The sequence below is a fragment of the Pomacea canaliculata genome, linkage group LG9, assembly GCF_003073045.1.
Source record: "Pomacea canaliculata isolate SZHN2017 linkage group LG9, ASM307304v1, whole genome shotgun sequence".
NCBI lineage: Eukaryota > Metazoa > Mollusca > Gastropoda > Architaenioglossa > Ampullariidae > Pomacea > Pomacea canaliculata.
In genome coordinates this window covers 12783113-12806034 of record NC_037598.1, presented here as the reverse complement: position 1 = coordinate 12806034, position 22922 = coordinate 12783113, and the positions used below count along the sequence as shown (strand labels likewise).

General features: G+C 37.9%; 2 protein-coding genes across 5 annotated transcripts in view; both read left to right on the top strand.

Moving 5' to 3' along the window:
- Nucleotides 1–22922, top strand: part of LOC112572661 (receptor-type tyrosine-protein phosphatase kappa-like) — a 503329-nt gene that overhangs the window by 331690 nt on the left and 148717 nt on the right. The gene's annotated exons all lie outside the window — the stretch shown is intronic.
- Nucleotides 1–22922, top strand: part of LOC112572679 (multiple epidermal growth factor-like domains protein 11) — a 50588-nt gene that overhangs the window by 24350 nt on the left and 3316 nt on the right. Inside the window, exons 1-6 of one of the 3 annotated variants that reach the window (XM_025252483.1) lie at nucleotides 18551–18644; nucleotides 19020–19235; nucleotides 19646–19834; nucleotides 20547–20675; nucleotides 21457–21588; nucleotides 22294–22425. The exons of 1 other annotated variant lie outside the window; for it this stretch is intronic. In XM_025252483.1, coding sequence (XP_025108268.1) covers nucleotides 18557–18644; nucleotides 19020–19235; nucleotides 19646–19834; nucleotides 20547–20675; nucleotides 21457–21588; nucleotides 22294–22425 — 886 coding nt within the window. In that variant the 5' untranslated portion in view covers nucleotides 18551–18556. Of the gene's footprint in view, nucleotides 1–16079; nucleotides 16895–18550; nucleotides 18645–19019; nucleotides 19236–19645; nucleotides 19835–20546; nucleotides 20676–21456; nucleotides 21589–22293; nucleotides 22426–22922 lie in introns of those variants that run through there. One more of the 3 variants, XM_025252481.1, reaches the window with a different exon arrangement.

Below are 22922 nucleotides of genomic sequence, written 5' to 3'. Positions count from 1 at the left end.
AGACAAAATAAAACTGGATTAAATGGATTTTTATGAGTAAATGATGACAAACATTTGACATAATTGCGAAAAGTTTCCTTTACCTACCTATTGCCACTATTTATATTCACATTATTTTTAATAGGTTAAATTACTTCCTGTGAACAAAGCTTGGTATCCATTGCGTATGTTGACAGGAAACAAGCCAATAGTACCCGTCAAGCCACAGACGTACCACAAACCTGAAGACGGACAGGAGGTCAGCGACCCACACATCTACGGAAACTTGCGTGAAGATACCCCGACCAATAGTCAGTTGACCTCTGAAAACACAAAGTCTGATGATAAAAATGCTACCACCCGTAAACCTCAAGCAAAGAAAGAAGGAAACAGACAGATATATGAGAACGTCGACCTGAAGAAAAGTCTTCCAACAAAGCCCGATGACAGTCAAACCCAAAAGCCTTCGGCAAAATCGGATAAGGACCCTACAGACGAGGGAGAGGAGAGCATCTACAACACAGAGGACATCTACGCCTCCTACCGCTCACTGGGGCCCTCGTCAATACTCGATGATCTCCAGAAGTCCTTGTTGACCAGCCTGGCATCAGGAAACTAGGGATGGAGTTTGCGGTAATTTTCTCTGTGAAATCTGTTTGAAGAGCAGCCAACAAGTTTTTAACAATCTTTATATCAAGAACATCGTCGTAAACAAAAATAATGTTCATAGACAAAAGAACACCTATAGTTTCATGATAATAGTTATTATAAGTTTCTTTGGTTTAAAAAAGTCCTGAATTGTTGTATTATTTGCTATTACGTTTTGCACAATAGTGACTTATTTCCGTTTTCCAGGTGTGAATCTGTGCACGCTCACCTGTAGTTTTCGTTTCAGGATTTCCGCAAAGACATGCATCATCCTCACGAGATTGGTTTGAAGTCTGAGAACCGAAACAAGAATCGCTTTAAGGCACTGTGTGCTTGTGAGTAACTTACTACATTAATACTTGTTTTGCTTTTCGGGAATTGTGTTTTTACATTGATTACTTGTCATACCTTACGAACCACTAACGGTAAACATTTATAGACACTTGTTTAAGAAAATAACACTTCTTAGCTGTGGAAATTTCACATATAAAGTATACGATAAATGCTAACAACACAAAACCAAATTCTGAAACTTTATTTGGTTTTTATTATTTTCTATTTCTCAGATGATCATTCTCGCGTTGTTCTTCGTCGACCAAAGGGAGACACCAACACGGATTACATCAACGCGAGTTACATTAAGGCAAGTCAATATATTACAACTAAAACACGTAAAAATTCCAAAACCTATTATAATGCTATTGAAATATTTTTATTTGTGTTAAGAACTTTGTAATGTAATAAAAATAAATAATTCCAGGGTTGCAGCAGAGAAAAAGCATACATCGCCACACAAGGTAAATATATTTTCAAATAAAATAATTTTTAGTTGTGAAAAGAGTTTAAGGTTAAATATTTTTTTCTTCAAGGATCTAGACTACTCACAAAAATTGTGCTTTTGTAAATCGCTATTTTGACATTGACAGTGCCCCCTAAAAAAGCTTAAACTTTACGAATGATTTTAGATTACAGATTGTATTTTTGTGTTTTGCTATCATGGAACCACTTTCTTTAGCAGTGTCTTGTAACTAGCACTTGCTTGTATCTGTCTAATGTAACTGAGCACCCTTCCCTTGGTATGATTGCCCATGGGATTAATACAGTTGTCGTTTACTATTTGTGTTTTGTCTATTTATCAAGATATTATATTTTCACTATTCCCAGTCATAAAAGTTCTGAAAATGTTTAAAGGATATTTCACTGTCAGTGCCGACTTCACACCATGGATATGAATACAAAGAAAACTATACTCTTTAAGTTTGATGGTTTAAATCCCAGTTTTGCTTGGAATTTATTTTGATACTTATGTTTCTAAAAGTATACATAATCATTCATATCATTAATATTAATGATCTATCATTTCTATTTATTGTTCGGTAGGTGTCACTGCTATTAATGCAAAGATAGTATTATTCCGGTGACTACTTTACTTTGTTACATTCAGGTCCGCGCTCCAACACGGTGGATGACCTGTGGTGGTTGGTGTGGCAAGAGAACGCCACGCAGATCGTGATGTTGACTAACCTTATAGAGGGGGGCAAGGTGAGAAATTATTGTCCTTTTCTTTAATTGCGATCAGCTGACTTATCCTCGTTACGTAAACGGTTTCATTTAGGACTTGTTCACTTCCCACAAGGACTTGTTCCGTATCATTTTATTTTAGTATCAGCTGTGGTCAGTTATTAACAGTAACATTGATTAACTATTCTCTTGATTGTCTATCTAAATAATTTATACATTGTTATCACTGAAAGTAGTATAAATGAATTCTGATTCGCCGAGTTGCGAGACATCTACATATTTCTGGCCAATGATTCAACAATACAATATGCATTTGTTTGATTGATAAACACGCAGGACAAGTGTGAAGAGTACTGGCCATCAGTCGGCACCACAAAGACATATGGTCACGTGACAGTGACAGCTCTGAAAACAGACACCAGAGCAGATTTTGTCGTCCGCCATTTCGTGGTACAGAGCAAAACGGTAGGAAAAGCTGTGAAAACGGATTTTGAGTGTTTTGTTAACATGTTTACAACTTGATATCTTGAATGTGGCTACATATAAAGAAGTAGAAAAACAGATAGACAGACAGAAAAACAGGCAGAGGAATGCATATAAAATTGATATAACCATGAATAATATCATCAAAGTCGGTATCTCAGATATCCCAGTAAATGTCATGCCATGTTATGGTGATAAGTTGTAATATCTTATAGTATCCTTACATGTCAAATCTTGTAGGGTGGCGATGAGCGGACGGTATCTCAGTATCACTACCTGGTGTGGCCTGACCACGGGGTGCCGTCCACCTACTCGCTGGTCAGCTTCTGGCGCTACGTCAAGGCACGTGCACAGGGGGCTATACCTGTCATACACTGCAGGTAAGATAAGCCCTGTTTAAAAAAAAACTCAATTTTTTGAAGTCGGTTTTATGAACGATGACACTGGCAGTACAGAGCACTCATCCATACTGTAAAAGATTTATCACCGGTAAAAGATGGACAGGCCACTGTTTCGGTTCTTCTATGTACGGATTACAACACTGATCGAGGTCCAGATCAGCAATGACGATGGTCCCTAATGGCAGACTCCAGCGTGGGGACAACGAGTGTGCTCTTGAACCAAAGGAGAAATCAAGAGAGAGAACATCCATTGACACATACACCAGTCCGCCAAAGTGCAGAAACTCACCCAGGAGGTAAAACTGTACCCGCGGGTCACTGTGGGACTGGCGGAGGTCAGATGGACAGGATTAGTGAAAACAACAACAGACTACGGCCACAAACTGTGGCACAAGGTGGCCGGAGCCGTCATCAGCTGTACTTCCGTACCCAGCAGGCTGATCTCTATACATATTTCGGCTAAACCGTACAATTTCACCATTGTCTAAGTATACTCTCCGACTTCCACATATCAAGAAAACAAAGAAGACGAGTTTTATTAACAATTATACGTCTTCGCTGAGATTTGGAACAAAAAAGGCAGCTTGTGATGGCTAACTTCAACAAGTAAGATGGTCTCGTTCAGATCACTGGAGCTCTATACAATAGCTCATCAAGTGTAGTACTGCTTGACAATCAAGTACGAACTTACTTTCGTAACAAAGTAGTCGTACATCAAGGATGCGCCTATCACCAGTACCGTCTCCAAGATATCCACATCAGGATAGCAACACCAACAACGGCGATGGCTAATCTAGATATGGCATAGCCATAAGCTAAGGTTCACTATCAAGTGCAATCTGGCCCATTATAGGATTTGCAAGAGAAAGAGAGAGATGAGATGGGAGCCACCCTGACGACATAGCTGCGTCAGAGATAACGGTCGCCGGCACCTCTCTCCCCAACAATTGACGAGTTATGTAATTACTTTTTATCTTAACTTTGATAAAATCGTGAACTAAAAATTGCTTCTTTTTGTTTGTTGGGTTGTTTGCTTAATAATCTTAATCTGATACAAGTTTTAACTTCGATCTCAATCTAGCGCTGGTGTTGGACGCACAGGCACATACATCGCCTTAGACATCGCCGCCAACTTGAGGTCACGTGGGCGTGACGTAAACGTCAACGACATCGTCAGTAGACTACGTGAAGACAGAACACTCATGGTCCAGACTGAGGTAAAGTGTCGCCATGTGCTATGTTATAAAAGTTTATCAATTTTATCGATAAGGAATAGACTATACAGCTGATAAGAGAATAGATGATACTGTGAGCTTATTGTACATTATTGTCGTATTCTGAACTTGGCAGGAACAGTACAAGTTCCTTCATGAAGTCATTCTTGAAGAACATACCAGCCATGGAACCAGACTGAACTTTGATCAGTTTGACGCTGTGTTTCCCAGCAACATTGATGGCCACAACTTTCGGATAGACACAGAATTTAAGGCGAGTAAACATTTTTGCAGTTTGTTCTTTCAAATTTTGGTCGTCATGAACAAGCTGTTGTTCTACAATCTATTTCAAACTTAAACATATAAAGATTAGTATTAACTTGGTATTTTTTGTGTCCTAACGTAAATTGTTAAACTTTCCAAAGCCTGAAAACATTTATTTTACAGCTCTTGAAAGAATTAGGACAGTTTGTTCCAAAACCAAAACATCAAATCGCTGAGTCAGAAGAGAATAGGCTTAAAAACCGCAACAAAGAATCACTGCCAGGTGAAAAACTCTTTTGTTTGTATTGATATTATGTAACATCGGTGAAGTCTCCTTATTTTCGTTGTTGCTCTTTCAAGATGAGCCTGAAATGATTGACTTAAATTTTATTTAATATTGCATGCGAGAGTGAAGCCTATCAAAATATAAAATGTAAAATAATGTCGTGTATCATGTTTTAATCGAGTACAACCACTTTAAACTTGCAGACGACAGCCATCTGGTGTACCTCATGGACCGCGTGCCTGGGAGAAATCAGTACATCAACGCAGTACATGTGTCGGTGTGTGGTAGATCAAACTCTTTTCTCGTCTGGAAAACTAAAACTACTTTAATAAAGTCTTTAATAAATCTTAAAAAAGATGATCTTTAGTTTTGTGACTCTGGACTTGCATTGGGCAATGTTGGCTGATTATCGCTATTTACAGAAATCTAACAATTACAGCAGCGGAAAAAATATAAAATCAGGCAACTTCCTTTCATCCTAACGACTGTGTTACTTCTGATTGCATTCAGTCGTTCAGGAAAGTACAGGGACTGATCCTGACTCAGCTGCCGCTGCCGGACACCGTGGTGGACATGTGGCGTCTGGTTGACGGATGGGACGTCAACACCATTGTTTCTCTCGGACACAGAAACCAGAGTCAATCAGTCAAGGTCTTCTTTTGTTTACAGCTGTTTAGAATTTGTACTTTAAAGCATGGCATGATTTAGTCAAAATACATACTATTGGCAACAAGTAGTGATATTTTCAATAAATGTTTCCAAAATATTGGGTTTCTATGGCTTAAATAATTAGAATAATAAGTTATGTCTTAGATAGGTATCTAATCATATGTCTATCAATATTTCTATTCTCTTAAGGCAATTATTTCAGCAGTTTTTATCTTACAATCTGTTGTTTGCATAAATCTTTTACTAATCGGTTTTATTTCTATTTATTCGTGTTACCGTTTTATTTTTATCAGAACTACTGCCACTACTGGCCTGAAACTGAAAAAGGAGTGCTGAAAACAGGACAACACACCATCAAGCTAACTTCTACCTCCGAACTTGGAGATCATCTTACCTGCTACAACCTGTCTCTCATGACCAAGGTTTCCCTTTAAGAACTGCTTTGTGTTCAGATTAGTTCATATGGTGTAAAAGAGATCGAAGACTGTATGTTAATAAATTAAGATTATTATTATTTATCATTATTGTTACTTGACGTGGATAGCCGTATATTTGTGTTCTTCAAACAATCTTTTCGTTGACATTTGTGTTCATTACACCTTTTGCTCGTTTACCTTTCCCCTTTAAATTACATAACAATAGTTTGACATGTAATTATGAAGAGATAAGACTGAAGGGGGTTTCTTGTTAATAAAGACGAATACCCCAAGAGAAGTCCGAGTTCTGTACTATGATGACTGGGCAGGCGTTGTCCCTGGCAACAGCTCTGACATTCTTCACCTGATGGACACGCTGGAATCATGGCACATTGAAGAGAACACCTCACCTGTAGTCGTGCAGTGCAAGTCAGTTTTGCTTATTTCTCTCAACGAAGTGAATACATGATCGTTTAATATAATTAATTACATAAATCTGAGCATCAGTTTATACAGTTCATACTTGTTAATACACAAGGAACACCGGTTCGCAACCCGGTTTGGGTGGCAGCGCCCTTCCCCTCAGTTGGATTCAGGTGGTTCCTCTTCCTCTCTACTGTTCTTCTACGTTATATTAAGGAAGACAAAATATGGTTTGCGATATCTAGAACAATTTTTTAACTTGCCAACAGCACGTTAATGTGACATTTCTTCATTTCAGTGACGGTATGACAAGAAGTGGGATGTTCTGTACTCTGTATGAAGTCATCAAAGGGGCCAGACATGACCAGGAGATAGATGTCTACCTGTCTGTGCGGCACGTTCAAAGCAGAAGATCAAAGGCCGTTACTACAGAGGTAGACTCACCAGTCACATCCAGCTGCTAATATACAATGAATTTTGTTTAAGTTAAAAATTCGTTTACGTTTGTGCGTACGTGTCATTTATAGTTTTTTGGGGTTTTTTTTTATTTGTCAGTTTTATTGTGATTCTTTTTCTTCTGTGTTTTCTTCCAAATGTTATGAATATTTTTATTTATTGTCTGTATTTGTTTCAACAGGCTCAGTACCGTTACTGCTACCAGGTTGCACAACAGTACAAGCGCCAAGAAAGTATTTATCAGAACACGTGACCAGTCAGCGGTTACCTGCCAGACACCTGACGTGGCCTGGAATGAAAGTCTCTGGAGAAATGAAGATTAAGATGTGCAGAATGATATTTAATATACTTTCTTTGGCTTTTAAAATCTTTAGCATCACATTGTGTAAAAAGTAAGTTAAGCAGATCTTCAACTTTTGGTTGTTTTTTTGTGCGATATCTGCTGGCAATGTTTACCAGCACTTCCTACCTGTGTACCTTTATGAACGCAAGTTCTAGTTCCAAATGAAGTTTGACTTTCCTACTGTTGATAATAGAACTATTTCTACTTATATGTGGAGATACTGGTCAACGTTTCCCCATCGACAAAGAAACGTGTCCTTATGTACTCTTTAAAATGAACTGTGTATCTTAAGATTTTTACCACTGTATGTTTTAAAACATGTGATGTGAATTGTATTATTGAAATTAGCAACGCATTCAAAAGTTTATGTTTAACGTGTGCAACATTTATTCATTTAATGTTTATATGGACCAGTTAAATATACAGATACCAAGGATTTATTTACAAAATATGCAATATTTATGTAATATATATACACACATATTTGGTGGTATCTATCCAAGAAATGTGTTACATTCTTTCCAACATCTATATGATCGCTCTTTTTCTCAAAATAGGTCTGTAAACATCACCATGAACACAATGACCAAGACCGTGATGTCAGAAATGTACATAGACATGCCTAAGTAACATATACAGGGTCTCTATCACTCTTTGGTTGTACTTGACATTTTATTTATATTGGGGCTTTGAGCTGTCTTTGCTTAGTACAGTCTCAGGCCTCACTGGAATTCTGTCCTTTTATTGTCAAACTGTGCCCAAGAACCCATTTCTATAATATATAAATATATACCTTGCAATAAACAGAAGTACCGTTCTGCCCACTCCTTCATTCTTCATCCGGGCACTTTTTTGTCATGGTGTTGTCTGTTTGGTGATGCTTATATTTATTGTATGGTTGCAGATGGGATCTTGTTCTTTTTTTCAAAAGATTATGTTCCTTTCTTCTGTTTTTTGTTATCACATTGTGAAGTGCCATAACTTAATAACGCTAATTAAATAGTGAGTCTCACTTACCTCATGGACATGGATATTAGCGGCATCTACATTGATAAAGTTATATTTTGTAACTCTGGAGAGGAGGGAAGATAACACTCATGTTACTGAAATACAAACTTCTTACACATTTTTTATAGAATTTTTTATAGGAACCTCATAGAACACATAAACAATGAACTTTAACTAATAGCTTCAAAACAACAGGCAATAAACATTTTCGTGGTCATATTCGTGTTCAGCACACCAACATACTACAGAGTAGAACCTGTCTATGTCAATAATAATGACAATGTTGACCAGTGTTTACAGTTTTCTTGTCATAAGGTTACAAGATTATAAGATGTCGGCTGAACTGAGTAGTTTTAGAGATCGGTTTGAGGGGCAAATGTATAAGAACTGGTCTGTCCATTTGACGACAAAGGATTTATTCTCGCAAAGGGTCCCACTATAAAATTTTTCTTTCTGCTTCAGTCACCAGGAAATCAGTTCAAGGTAATGGCGGGCTATGCACACATACAGTTACTGAAGCTCAGCGTGTTTACAGAAATATTTCTTTGGGCTGTCGGGTGAAAGACTGGTCGTCTCTCCTATTCACCCTGCTCTACAAATATTATAAAGCCCTCAGGCCTTTCATCCACTGACACACAGACACACTGACACACAGTGCCACTGTAAGTGGTTTCTTCTTTCACGACATCGTGAACCAGGATGTCAGTTTGAGGTAATGGCGGGCTGTACATACATTCAGGTCCTCAAACTTACTGTGATTACAGAAATACTGCTTTTGTGTGTTGCCCAGAACACACACATGCGTGAGTACATTTGCTTCAAATACTTTCCTCAGCTTTGTTAACATTTAACCTAAGGACTTGTCAGAAATTTCTCGGTGAGTACTCTTAGTGACAGGGAAGACGTGTGCTAACTACACATACACTAAAATAAATGAGGGATACGTGTAGGTATAGTTGATAACCTTTGTCCTGTTCATTCTCGGGGACTTGGAGACTTCAACTTTCCAAAAGAGTATACAGAGATCTGCTTGTTAGTGATAGGAACTTGGAACCATTAAACCAGCTTTTGTTGTTATTGGGTTCTCACACAAAGCTAACAGTCTGACTTATCAGGGTTATACTTTGCAGAAATGAAAATTTTACGCTGTCTACAAAGCAATGAATCGCTTTATGTGCAAATTTTGTCTAATGACTGTGAGTGTCATGTCTGTGAATGACTTAGTAGTTCAATAGTTTACTTTGTCCTCGTGTTGTTCACCTATCTGAGCCTGTGTTGCCATTCAAGCTCTGCCCACGCTGGTTTTCTCGTTGTCTGACACTAGAGAGGTTTGGTCCCATTTATTTTATTTTGCTGTCTACCAGTAATTGGAATACTCTGTCTCTGTCCCTCCATTCGGTGAAGACGCTACGTGCTTTCCAGTCTCTTTCGAATATACCTACAATAATCGGTTTATCCTCATTGTTCCTTTCTCTTCTGCGTGTTCCTTCATGTCCCTGGACATGTTTACCCGGCCTAGTTTGCATGTTTGTATGATTTTGATGCCCTTCTCTCTCATACGACCTCACTACCTACTGCACCTCGTGGCTTGTAAAGCACATTGACCTCACATTCGTGTGGTGATATGCACTATTTAAATTTATCATCGTCATCATCGTCATCATCAGCAGCAGCAGCAGCAGCAGCAGCAGCAGCAGCAGCAGCAGCATTATTATCATCATCATCTAGAGGTAGAATAGTCAGTTAATTTTGTGGTTATAAATAATAACTAGCGTAACCGTGGAGTGGTATCCAAAATATCAACCAAGCAAAATATTAAGAGACGGATTGACACAAGGAGAAGGAAGACAACGATATCACAGCCATACTAAGGCAACATCACTAAATTTACAAATCCTTTAAAAAAAACAGCACTAATCAACAGGAAAAATTATATGGTTAACACTCACCTATATTTACCACGTGGGGCTGTTTCTGTCTCTGACCAGGTCCCCTTCCGAATGGAAAAAAAGGATCGCAAAAAAGAGCGCGTCACATGTTTCCTCCGGTTTATATAGATATATGTGTCCCTGATATTACTTTGGGGATGTTCGCCATATCTTTCGCTCTCCGATCAGTTCAAGCTGAACGCGTGGACATGTGGTCAACCCTTATGACTAAACCCCTCCCCAGGATACCATTAACTATTTCTAGTGCACAATCACCAGCAAATAAAATTATGAATTTTACTCTAATGACAGTAAGAAGTGAATGCCAGCAGTTGAGAAAGTAAATAAGCAGTACATTTACGAGCAGCAAAACTGCAGCAAACAGCTGCTAGATTATAAGTTATGAAATTTTGTCACTCCTAGCCCAAACAGGAATCATCGTAGTCATAGTCTGCAATCGTACTCGCTACATCGAAAACGTGATTTCTGATGATAAGTGCGATTATGCGTAATACACTTGTATTATTGAGCTCTCAGTTGTGTGTCGTGTAATTCTGAAAGACAGCCACATGTTTACCCCAGTTTCTGTAGACTTTATAGACAATTATTCGAGGTCTCTTTTGTAGCATGCGCCTCCTTGGTTTTCTTTCCACTGAGTGATCTCCTGGTCACGTGGTCAATGGGAGTCTCGCCTTATCTAGTTACATGCTACCAGTGACAGTATGTACACTGTGTCGTTATTCTACACACCCCTTCTATAAGGGCCACATCCTTATTGAAACAATTAATCAATTAATTTCTGTATTTCGCTTACCTCTCTCGTCTTTCTGGACCTCATTTTCTCTTGTCTTTTGTCTCTTGTAACTACGACAGGATCTCTAAAACACCAGTTGTATCTGGTAGAGATGTGGACATCTACCTCTACTACCCACAATATATTCTTTATAATCTTAAGAAATTTATTACATTTATGTTTATAAATATGTTGTTTTCTTCATAGTATCAGTTCAGGTTCTACTTCCTCTCAAGCAAGTTGACTCATTATGTTTCTTCACGTTTCTGAATTATGTCTCTTATTTTAGAACTGCCCTTTTAAACACATTTTCAGAAAACATTGCAATTGGCAAAAGGTGTGGCATAAGTTCTACGTACTTAAGCTCAGACACCTGCTCAGCGGCAATAAATGGAAACAAAACCCTAGATTATCCCGGCAACTGCATCCACACTGCGGACAGCGACAACTCACCTTTATGGTGGGTGGACCTGGGCAATGAGTTTACCATCAGCACGATGACGATCTATGGACGGAGTGACTGTGAGATGAAGTTGTGATAATACTTTAAGTCACTGAGTCTGATTTTTACTAGTCCGTCAAACTAAAGACTTTAAGTTTTTTTAAATCGTCATTATCATTATAACTATTTTAAAATTTCTTTTAGGATTAGCTAATAGTTATCTTCAATATTTTTAATGTATAATAATTTGCCATAGTTTACAAACTAAAATAACCATCACATATTAAAGACTACATCTATTTAATGTACTTAATTATTTGTTCAGTAACATGCCTTGTTTCATGTCACCTTTGATTGTAGCTCCATCAAAAGTCTTAACACTACCGTTTTCATTAATAATGATTCTGTCATAAAAGATGTATGAAGTTATGATAACATTAACATTTGTCTTACTTGATATACTTGATTGCCTTCTTTGATTTCAGATACAAATAGAATGACTCAAGTTAACATTTTCCTGGATAACAACATCGTCAAAAGCTTCACCAGCCAAGACACATGGACAAACACTAAATATGTCATCACAGTGGGTCGTGTAGGGCGAGTGGTCAACATAACAAAAGACAGTAACACGGGTTCTACGATGAATATTTGTGAGGTGGAGGTGTGGGGTACGTACACTACTTTTAAACATTTTCTTAAAACGCTTCTAGGAGTTAGTCCATGGCGGGAGATCGCGAGTGTATGTGTGTGTTGTAATATTTATGACGAGTGAAAATTAAGTTTTTTGAGTTGTTATTAACTGTATTCTATCCCGATCAAGTGTGTGAGGACGGTTGGTATGGAGACTGTACACAGGCCTGTGGTCAGTGTGCCGACGGTTCAGTCTGTAACAAGATGACCGGCAGCTGTACGTCCTGCGAGACCGGCTTCCAGTTACCCCTGTGTAAAGGTCAGTATACTTTTATACATAAAATTCAAGAATTATCCATTAGGTTCTAGACACTAAAGAGGAAGGATAAATCAATCATTTCGCCATGAAGTCAATAATACAAAAAGGGAGAAACATGAACTATAATCATTATATCCAGATAATAACAAAAACAGAACATATAAAATCTTATGTATATAAAACATAAAACGTTAACTAGGTAAACTCTGGTAAACACATGCAGACAATGTTGAAAATATTTAATACGTGAGCTCCAGTAACGTGGATGCGCATAGATAAGTGTGTGTGTGTGAGAGAGACATTGAGAGTCCACTGATGTTTACAAGCTGCAGAATAATGTCGGAAACTCTAGTGAAGTTTGTTTTCCTGTGCAGTGTGTAGGGACGGTAGGTATGGTTACGCCTGTCAACAGACTTGTGGTCAGTGTGCCGGTGACTCTGTCTGTAACAAGGTGACCGGCAGCTGTACGTCCTGCCAGACTGGCTTCCAGTTACCGCTCTGTAAGGGTCAGTGAAATTGTTATTCTGAAAACATAAAACTAATATCTATATATATATATATTAGACTTAGCAAAATAAATGAACAGATAAATAAGTCAAAGTTTCCCCGAAATACAAATAATAGCAAAAACATGACAGTCAGTCAGTTTAGACTAAAACTGCTTACATCAACTCTGGTAATCAAAGCTAAGTTGATATCAACTTCTTTTCCTATCGCATTATAGGTATTTCCCATGTGTACAGCCCAAACATTCGTCATAAATAGTTGCTTCTTTTCAATGGAGTAATGACATTTACTTTATGAAAAGGTGTTTCTGACTGTTATAAATATCACACTGTATTCGCCTGTAAAAAATGTGTAAAGAATTCGGTGAAGATTTGTTATTATTAATTTTCTTTTAATATAATATTATTGCTTTACGTACATCTCCAGTCTTTTACTAATACTAATTACATTATAAATTATATAACAGACTAAATCAAGAATCTGCTGCCTTCCGGCAGTGTGTTCTAATGGATTGTAAAGAACTAACTGTACACAAACTTGTGGTAAATGCGTGGGTCGCTGGTAAACGGCGTCTGTGCATCTGTTACAATAGAATTCTGCTCTGTAATGATCAGTTATTGTTCTTACGTGTAGTATATGTGTATAGAAACAGATAAGTATATGAAAGCTCACACCCTCGTGTTTTTGTTCTACAAATATTGCAGGATCCCTTTCAAAACTAACCATCGTAACGTGTTATTCGGGTAAACTTTTCCTTTCTGTCCTTTCTGTTCCAAGATAAAATTTTAGGAGTCCTTATTAGTGTTCCAATATTTCAGGGGGTGGGTAACGTCCGACCCACAAAATCATTCGATTTTGCCCCCCAAGACAATCACACATTCCAGTAAATTTTTGGATTTTTTTTCAACTAAAAAAAACCCATCAAAGCAATCATCAAAATAAAGTAAACTTTGAGGTCACCCACATGCCCAATTCGTAGGGGCCAGTGTTTTGCTTTTGTACGAAAAACTCGAAAGGATTTTCCCTAAGAAAAACAAGTGATAAATATAAATACTTGTACAATGAATTGAATTGATTAAATCATATTATGCAAATTGTTTACAGCTTCCCACTGATTGTTTGTATACAAAAACACAGGCCTTCGTGAATTTACAAAACGTAATTCAGTATTTGATGTGATTGTCCCGTCTACAATCCAGTCCTAAAGCACAATAAATAATGCAGCTTAAACAAGTTTGGACTCTTATAAGACCATCAATGCAAATTTTCTGCAGTATTTAGCCTGGTCACAAGTGTTAGTCCATGATAGGAACACAGTACTTGCATATTATGTGTTTGTTACTGTTATGATAACGCTGTTGTTACAGAAAGTCCTAACAGAACCACACAATAGCCTACTTCTTTACAAACTTCACGGAAGGTCTTCTTTTCCAAAAAAAAAAAGATTATTACAAACATTTTATTTCTCTTTTTAACTGCCATGCGGCCTTCACACAATCTTTTGTTGATGACCCAACTCTGCAAACTTTCTTTTGAGGTCGTAACGCCAATGAAAACTTGTACCACGGTGTCTCCTGTGTTGACGACCACAAACTTGATAAATAGTGATGCAACCAAATCTTTTCAGATGTTTTCTCGACGCCGCTGATATCAACTTTAAACCCTTCATCTTCAGTTCAAGGTACTGTCAGTGTATACTCTTCATTTGTGTCTACAGGTTTGTTGAAGTAGTCAGTAGCTGTATTTATTTCTCCTTATCCATTTGCTTTGTTAGAAAATCCTAATTTCAGGAATGCTTTACTGTTCTTAGTTTTTTATGTCTTGCTTATTGAAGATGCATTTATAATATACTTATAAAATATAAGATGCATTTATTATAGATTATTTATTACAGTACATAACACTTTTCCGAAAGGTTATTTACTCTGCACATATTTACATTTACAATGCAGATCAAAAACCAACCGATGTATTTTTATTTCAAAACCCAATTCGAGATCGTTAGAGCTAACCGAAATTAGTTATGAGAATTAATCCTAAAAGTAACTTTGAAATCTCACAAACTCATATCTTTCTGTGGAAATAAAGTCATATATGTTTATAAAGTAACCTTTAATTTTGTCTGTGAAGCGGGGATGTCATGTGACAATGACAAAGAGACTGTCAGTGTGGCAGGTCCTGTGGCTGGTGCTGCTGTCGGCTCTGGTGTCTTCTTTCTTGTTATTGGTATCATATTGGGTTGGTAAGTTGATAAATTCTAAACATCAAGATTCTTTTATTCTCTGGTCTATCCCTTCTACCTTTTTATTTTATTTTCCGTTTCTCTCTCTCCCTCTCGTTTATTTTGCCGTTGTTTCTTTCACTCTCTGTTTGAATCTCTTGTCTCTTACTATCATTTCTTTCTCTATCTTGCTACTTTTCGTGTCTCGTTATTGTGAAAAATTGTTTCTGTGTTTCTTTCTGTTATTTTTTTATTTCTTTTTACTTTCGTCTTTTATTCTTTTCTGTTTTTCTCTTTCTCTAATTTTTCTCTGTACATTTCATTTTCTATTTCGTTCTCCTTGTTTGTGCGCGTGTGGTTTTGATGCCGCGTTTAAGTTCGATGGTGAAATTTAGTCTGGATAATTTCACCGACACTTTTAGTCTTTACTACTCGGACTGTAAAGTTTCCGTGAGGCCATTTTTAAGACTAAAACTATCCATTATCGACATTTAGTCGACTAAAGGAAGGTATAAATTTCTTTTCTTTGAAACATTTTTCTTCAAGACTCGTTCTACTATACTATAACACTTTTTCAGTTTTATGTAAAATTCATTTGCTGAATTATTATTGGATATGTACGTTTGCTGAAGTTCATGTATACAGCACTTATTAAATAGACTATGTTGCTCATAAATTAATTCAGGTGGTTAAGAAAATCACGGTCTAAGCAACCGTCAGCAAGAGGTCATTCACCTTATGAAATCCCGATGACGAGTGACGCAGGTAATTAAATATTTTCTAATTGTGTCAGGGCAGGTCAGTCAGTTATTGCGCTCGCACTTTCGTTCTCCTAATTGGAGAATTAATAATCTTTAGGTTTGTGGTATATCTTAAGGTATTAGACTGTAAGCACATATATTCGTTGTAAAGTTATTGAACCACAGCTTAGCGCCGTTAAAATTTTATTCTCGCTTTACATTGCTACCACTTCTGCTATCAGTTAATAATTGTTTTGGACAAAGTACAAATGCATTACAAAATTTTCACTCACGTCAATCAGTTAGTTCTTTTGTGCAATATTTTATGTTTGTTACGACATTTGGTTCTTAAAATTTGTGAACTATGATAACCTCTGTAATAAAGGAACCTCCAGGTCAACATTACGCCCTGACGACAAGGTAGACACTACACACGACTACACCAACATCGGCTACACCATCAACGTCTACGACGCACTCAAAGCCCCTGATGACAACAACACAACACCTTACACGTCTCTTGACTTCCACACTGATGTCCACCGATGAGAGAAACACAAATGGAGAGACAACAACTCGTCATCTGCAGTCATCGTGTGATGTGACTCTGTATATATCTCGGAATACCTTACCCACAGTGTAAACGCCACGACATAGACACTTTATCATACCCTACGACTACACAGACACAATGCAGTTAGAGCATCTGATCAATGATTTTGAAAAGGGCGAATTCTCGGGTAGAGAGTGACATGATATTTTAGTGTTATGTCAGTGATGTCTAACATTTCCATCAAGTCCCACATCATTAGACAAAGAGTGAGAATCAGTGGGCGAGACAGCCGAGTGGTCAGAGAGCTGGCGTCCAAACTGAGAGACTCGGACAGTTGAAGGAGTCTTCTACCGACTGCTGACCACAGAAGTGTTGAGGGACAATGGACAGATGTCTGATGCTGTGACTCAGTGTTAGGTGAGCAGTGTGGTGCCCCAGACACAAGCTTGGGAGGGGAATGTCTTCTGTTGTGGTTAGTTGAGCTCAATGTTTTGCGGGAATATTTATTAGTATGTGTGTCGTATAACATTTCCATCGCTGGAGTGGTTTTCTGTTGTTTGTATTTCCTGATTAGCTCCATTTGTTTCTTTCTTTCCTTTCATTTTTATTTCTTTTGAGTTGGTGTATCGCACCTTGTGACCGTCAATAAACTTATGTTTGTACTGTCTTTACGTGTTCTGTTCACTGAGTGGCGATTGGCTTCGTTGCTCGTGACGGGCTTGTGTGAGTCTGTCTGTGTGACTGAGAGCGAGTCCTGCGACGCCCGATCGCGTTACGCGACAAAGTACAGAGTGGATAAGAGATTGACATTTATTTCAATGACCATATATCGGATTTTTTTCCAAAATAACGCCAAGATGTCAACACTGAGAACTCATTTTCGCTACATCAACCAAGCTCGACTCATTCATTACCAGTATCAGTGAAAGTCATAACAAACATTCACAAGTTATATTTTTAACAGTATTTCTGAAAAGTGGGCTGAGATCGCCTTCAAACTTACACGAGGTTTACTTTTTGCAGTCCACGATAAATTATACCTTTCTTCTTTCTTCTTTAATCTGCTAAGAATATACCATGAGTGTCACACACTAAGCAATGTTTCACATCAATGCAAAAAAATCAGTAATTGTTTGGTTCTCACAATCACACCCAGTAGATGTAATGTGTGAACTTACTGGTCGGAAGCCTGTTACACTTCGTGTTGATGTTGATTTTACATAAATAACCTGAAGAACACAACAACAGGCCTGCACTTTACTGTCATCATGTCAACAACACGCAGTGAGAGTGAACACTTCATCCTGTTGTTGTCGCCACATTAAAATCCCATTCAATGTAAACAGCGGTCATCATGTCACCCTCTTTATGTCACCTGGAAAATTGTCTTCTTTTCGCATGAACAGATAATCGTGCTGAATGCTTGACTATGCAGCAGGTGTTAACCGGATTTTTAATTACTGTTAATGTTGACTGAAGCCATACCTTCGTTTGTTGTATCTGCTTTTCTTTTGTCAGCTTTGCTTTGTTCTTTTCTTTCATTTACACAGCTTACAGGTTTGTTCTACCTGTCACTAAAAAGACCACAACAGGAGAAGAGGGCACCCGTAACAAAAAGTAACACATATGGTGTCACGGAGCTGTGATCTTCCTCCCACACCTAATTACTCTCCTCGCCCTTTCCATCCTCCACTCATCAATATCACCCCACCCCCTCACCCAGGTCACTATATAGGTGAAAATACTATTTTACTTCTGAAAACAAAAACAATGTGTATATATTGAAGTTTTTATCATTTTGAGTTATTAATGCTTATTATTACGTTAAATGCGTAATGTGCATTTTCTTAACGCACGCACACAAACAAACGCACGCACGTGTGCACGAAACGGGTCCAACCTAAGAAGACAACACTAGCATATGGAATAAAAAATTTTCACAGTCTGAGGTGTATGTCATAATCTGACCCAGTGTTTTTGTACACTTACAAGTAAATTACCATTCCATTCGTTGCCTTTCCTACACACATTTCAACCTGTTCAGCAAATTGATTTGAACCCTGAGCGCACAGACACACACAGAGAGAGACACACACACAGACGTGTAAAGATTTCAGATAAGTGTCAGATGGAATCTTGCAACTGCAGTGTGTGTGGCACAAACAATTTCATGGTTCAATAAACACATCTCCAGGTACCCGTCGGTACATTGAATGACAAGATGTTATTGCTGAAAAGACTTCTATTGAAAGGTATTTGTGACGACAGGTCAGGGACAAGGAAGTAATAAGTTCAGGGACTTGGAGATCATGGCGGACTGTAGGTGTGTACAGGTGTTTGTGTTCTGTGTCTTTACACAAATATTCCTTCTGTGTGTTGCCCAGAACACACACATGAGTGAGTACATTTCGTGGAGTATTTCCTCAACTTTGTTGTTTATGCTCAGCCTACTAACGTAAGTATGCGCTTCGGTCAGTACTCTCAGACTTAGATAACTCACGATAGCTACCTTCAAGAACATGTGTGGTGACCCCTCTCATGTGTGTTTGACAACATAATCTATGTCCTGCTCATTTAGCTTTGTTTGAATGTTTTTCTTTTAAATCTAATTGGTGGAAGTAAGAATTTGGAATCTGAAAAGGCTGTTGGTTTTGGTATTTATTATAGCATACCATTGATTTTAATTTTTCCAAAAATAAAGCTAAAAGATTAGGTTTTTGAACTGTTTCTTCTATAATGTTTTTATTTCACGGTCATGTTTTTTATATTAAGAGAACGTTGCACAAAACAAACCATGTGGCACAAGCTCCATGTATGCCAGCTCTAACAACTGCTCAGCAGCATTAAATGGAAACACAAACACTGATTACCAAGAAAATCCACCCAACTGTATGCACACCGGCGTGTACGACACGTCACCTTTCTGGTGGGTGGACCTGGGAGAGAAGGTCACCATCAACAGGATCACGATCTACGGACGGACACCCTGTAAGATTAGTGTTAATACTTTTTAACTTCACATACATTGGTATTAGTCAGGTTTTCACTTGATGGATTTGCCTTTATCGTGTAAAATACCTTGCGAACAGTTCCAGTGTGTTCTGTCTGGTATTACACTCCACTTTTCACCGCCCTTGACTTCCTGTTTCGACAGCTAATTGTTTCATTATTCCTTCTTTTTCTTCCTCCTCACTTCATTGTCATCACCAGTATTCTCAGTGTCGTTGTCATTTTATATGCTTCTTTTTAAAACTCGCTAGTAAAATAAGCTAGGTTTTCATTGTTATACGAAGTGTATACAATTCACAGATGATATGGTCATCAGTATTTAAGATGCAGCTGTACACAATGTATTTTAACAACAGAAGTTTTTATTTTCGATTTCTATGTGATTACAGTTATAAATAGAATGCGTTGTGTTAACGTATCTGTCGATGGAGCTCTCGTCAAAAGATTCACAGATGTGAGTGGTTGGACCAATGATACATACACCATCCCAGTGCTTCGTGGTGGGCGAGTGGTCAACATCACTAGAGACTGTGACAGCTTAGGACCTACGATAAACATCTGTGAGGTACAAGTGTGGGGTACGTAAGTCTGTGTATGTACATAAAGTGAAGAACGTTTTCAAAACCACCTTCCTTACATGCTTCCATACTAGTTCTTGAGTGACTTCCTCATTTTCTGTCTTGGTTGTAGGTATTCTAACCTCTCATAATCAATAATTACTGGAAAATGATATCAATCTTCTTGACGCGTTGTTAAGCCTTTAGATTCTACACAGGGTGCACTCTCAGTAAGCCAAAGAGTAGAAACCATTGATTCACAATACATACATCATATGTGCAAGATGATTTACAGGGTAGTTTCAGCCTGTTCAGCATGTTCAGCACACAAAAGTAAGTAGCTTTTAAATCACCAACACACATTTGATGGGGAATGAATGATACCAAAGTCTATGTAAGTGTTATTGTGACTAACCCTGTATTACACATTGGACACACACTATACTCCAGTTATTATCTTGGTCTCCTATTGCTGTCTTTCAATAGTCACGTGTCCATTCACACAGTTGTCCTCACAGCTATACACTAACCTGCCATATTGATACTATTGCAAGAATACAGCCTGTATAGGTCTACTCTTGTTAATATTTAATGTTGTGTTATGCTATTGTATTACATAGAATGTATTTCTTATACACTACTGTCTTGTGTTTTTACTAAAGCTAGTCACTTGATGTTTTAGAAGTATGATTTATAGAGGACAATTGTTGTTGTTAGTTGTACCTGTGTGCAGTGTGTGACGACGGTTGGTATGACGACTGCAGTAAGAGTTGTGGTCAGTGTGACAATAACATGTCATGTGACAAGGTCAACGGCAACTGTGCATCTTGTCAAACAGGTTTCTACCCTCCTCTCTGTCAAGGTCGGTTAAATGTTTTCGCGTGTTCATTCTAATAATCACAGGAAATGCTGATGAAAATGCTTTTACCAGCAAACTGTAAGAAACACACACATACAAACATCAATACTCACTGGATGTGATCAGTGTAGTGACTGTGTCTCTCTCATAGTTTAATAGCAAGCAGTGTAACAGTCTCTGTGTTTGTAGTAGACTGTCATTGTGTCATTCAAGTTAAACTAAAGTCAATGTATTAGTATTATTTTATAAAAATCTACCTCTATACTTGGCTCCTAAATTTACATTTCTAAGGCCAAGAAACAGAAGTTTTCAACTTGTCAAGAGAAAACGTAGACTTTGGATTGTAGTGGTGATGACCATAGTTTTTATCCTCTAACCATTTGCCCTAAAGTCAAGTCCTCCTGAATTGAATTACTGTGAACTCACATACGCCAGTACACACATGCATACCAACACACACATACACAAATACTCGCCGAAAACAAACGCGTAAAATACCAGTATTTTAACATACATTTTGACAATTAACCTTACATCTTCAGTTGTTAAAAGTAGAAAAGGGGCCAATAAATAAATCTCACTGAAACCTATTCTACGTATCTACTCTATTTACTCTGATATAAAATTTAAAACATCGTTATTACTCTCCACAGAGTGCATTGATATTACGGTTAAGCCGGGGTTACAGTGTATTTTAGACAAAAGAGCTCGGATTATTAATGTAATACTCCCTACAAGATAACTTACTTTATCTTTTCTATGAAAACAATTATGTTTCTTTCAGAATGTGCTGACGGTTATTACCAAACTGACTGCTCACAGACCTGTGGAAATTGTGGCAGTAATTCTGTCTGTGACAAGGTGACAGGCAGGTGTACTTCATGTCAAACAGGATTCAACCTTCCCTTCTGTAAAGGTAAGGTTGTTGTTGGTGGTGGTGGTGGTGGTGGTGGTGGTGGTGGTGGTGGTGGTGGTGGTGGTGTCCTTTTACCACAAGAATGCGCCATAAAGCACAGCTGCTGTGCACTGGCCCTTCCAGATGAGTAACGTTGTGTTGTATTAGAGAAGATGGTATAGTGTGGGCAGTGGTAAGTCAAAGTGACCACCTGTCCATCATATGCTAGCTATAGATTGATTTGATGTATCGAGGTAGCGGAATGGTCGGAAGTAAGTCTGACGTATGTTTGACCAATCACTAGAAAGGATGATCCTCTCACCTGCCGGAGATAGTCACCGTTACAACGCTCACACTCGCCTTTGACACGGAACTTGGTATGTCTTCTACAATTAAGACAAGTCACAGAGTAACTTTTGTTTAAATACAAATACCTTTGAGATGATCATCCTTTTGCATACTATACACTTTATGCTCACCATGAAATGGGCCAATAGCCTATTGAAAAAAGGTGATTCAATTCACTCAGAGAGAGAGAGAGATGGAAATAAACCTTAGTACATGTGTATGTGAATTTAATGTCTCCAAGTAAAAGATTTTATTCCGAGTTTCCTAGACAGTGTCACTGTGACAGAAAGATTGCAAGTAAAGTATATAAAATATATAATACTCACTGCATTTTAATTAGTTTTTTTCTGCAATAAGGCATCGTCATACTATTTACAGAATGTGCTGATGGTTGGTATGGAAATGACTGCTCACAGACTTGTGGAAACTGTGGCAGTAATTCTGTCTGTGACAAGGTGACAGGCAGGTGTACATCATGTCAAACAGGATTCAACCCTCCATACTGTAAAGGTAAATGTTCTTAAGTGTTTATTTCCTTGAGCATAATATAGCATTACCAATTACACAACATCAAGTAGTTAACAGAGAAATCTGGAAGAACTCGAGAAGAGCGAAGAACTTCGGATATCTGTGAGAGGGACAGTGTCGTGACTTTTATGAAAATCTGTAAAGGAATATAACATTAAAAAATCATAAGATAACCACGTGAGGAAAGAATTTGTTTGTAGGATTTTAGCGAAAACGTTTTTTGGAGACTTTGTGTGGGAGGTAACTCTTCCTGTGACAAAATAAACGAAGTTGTCCCTCCTGTGATGAGGCATTTCAACCACCTCTGTGTAAAGACAATAAGTAGACACTCATACCTTTTAGCAAGATGATGTGATGGTGGGTGGTGAGAGAACCGTTATATAACCTTCACCAAGTTCCCAGTTTCCAGGGGCCAGTGTTTCGCTTTTGTATGAACAACTCGAAAGGATTCTCACTGAGAAAAACGGGATAAATATAAA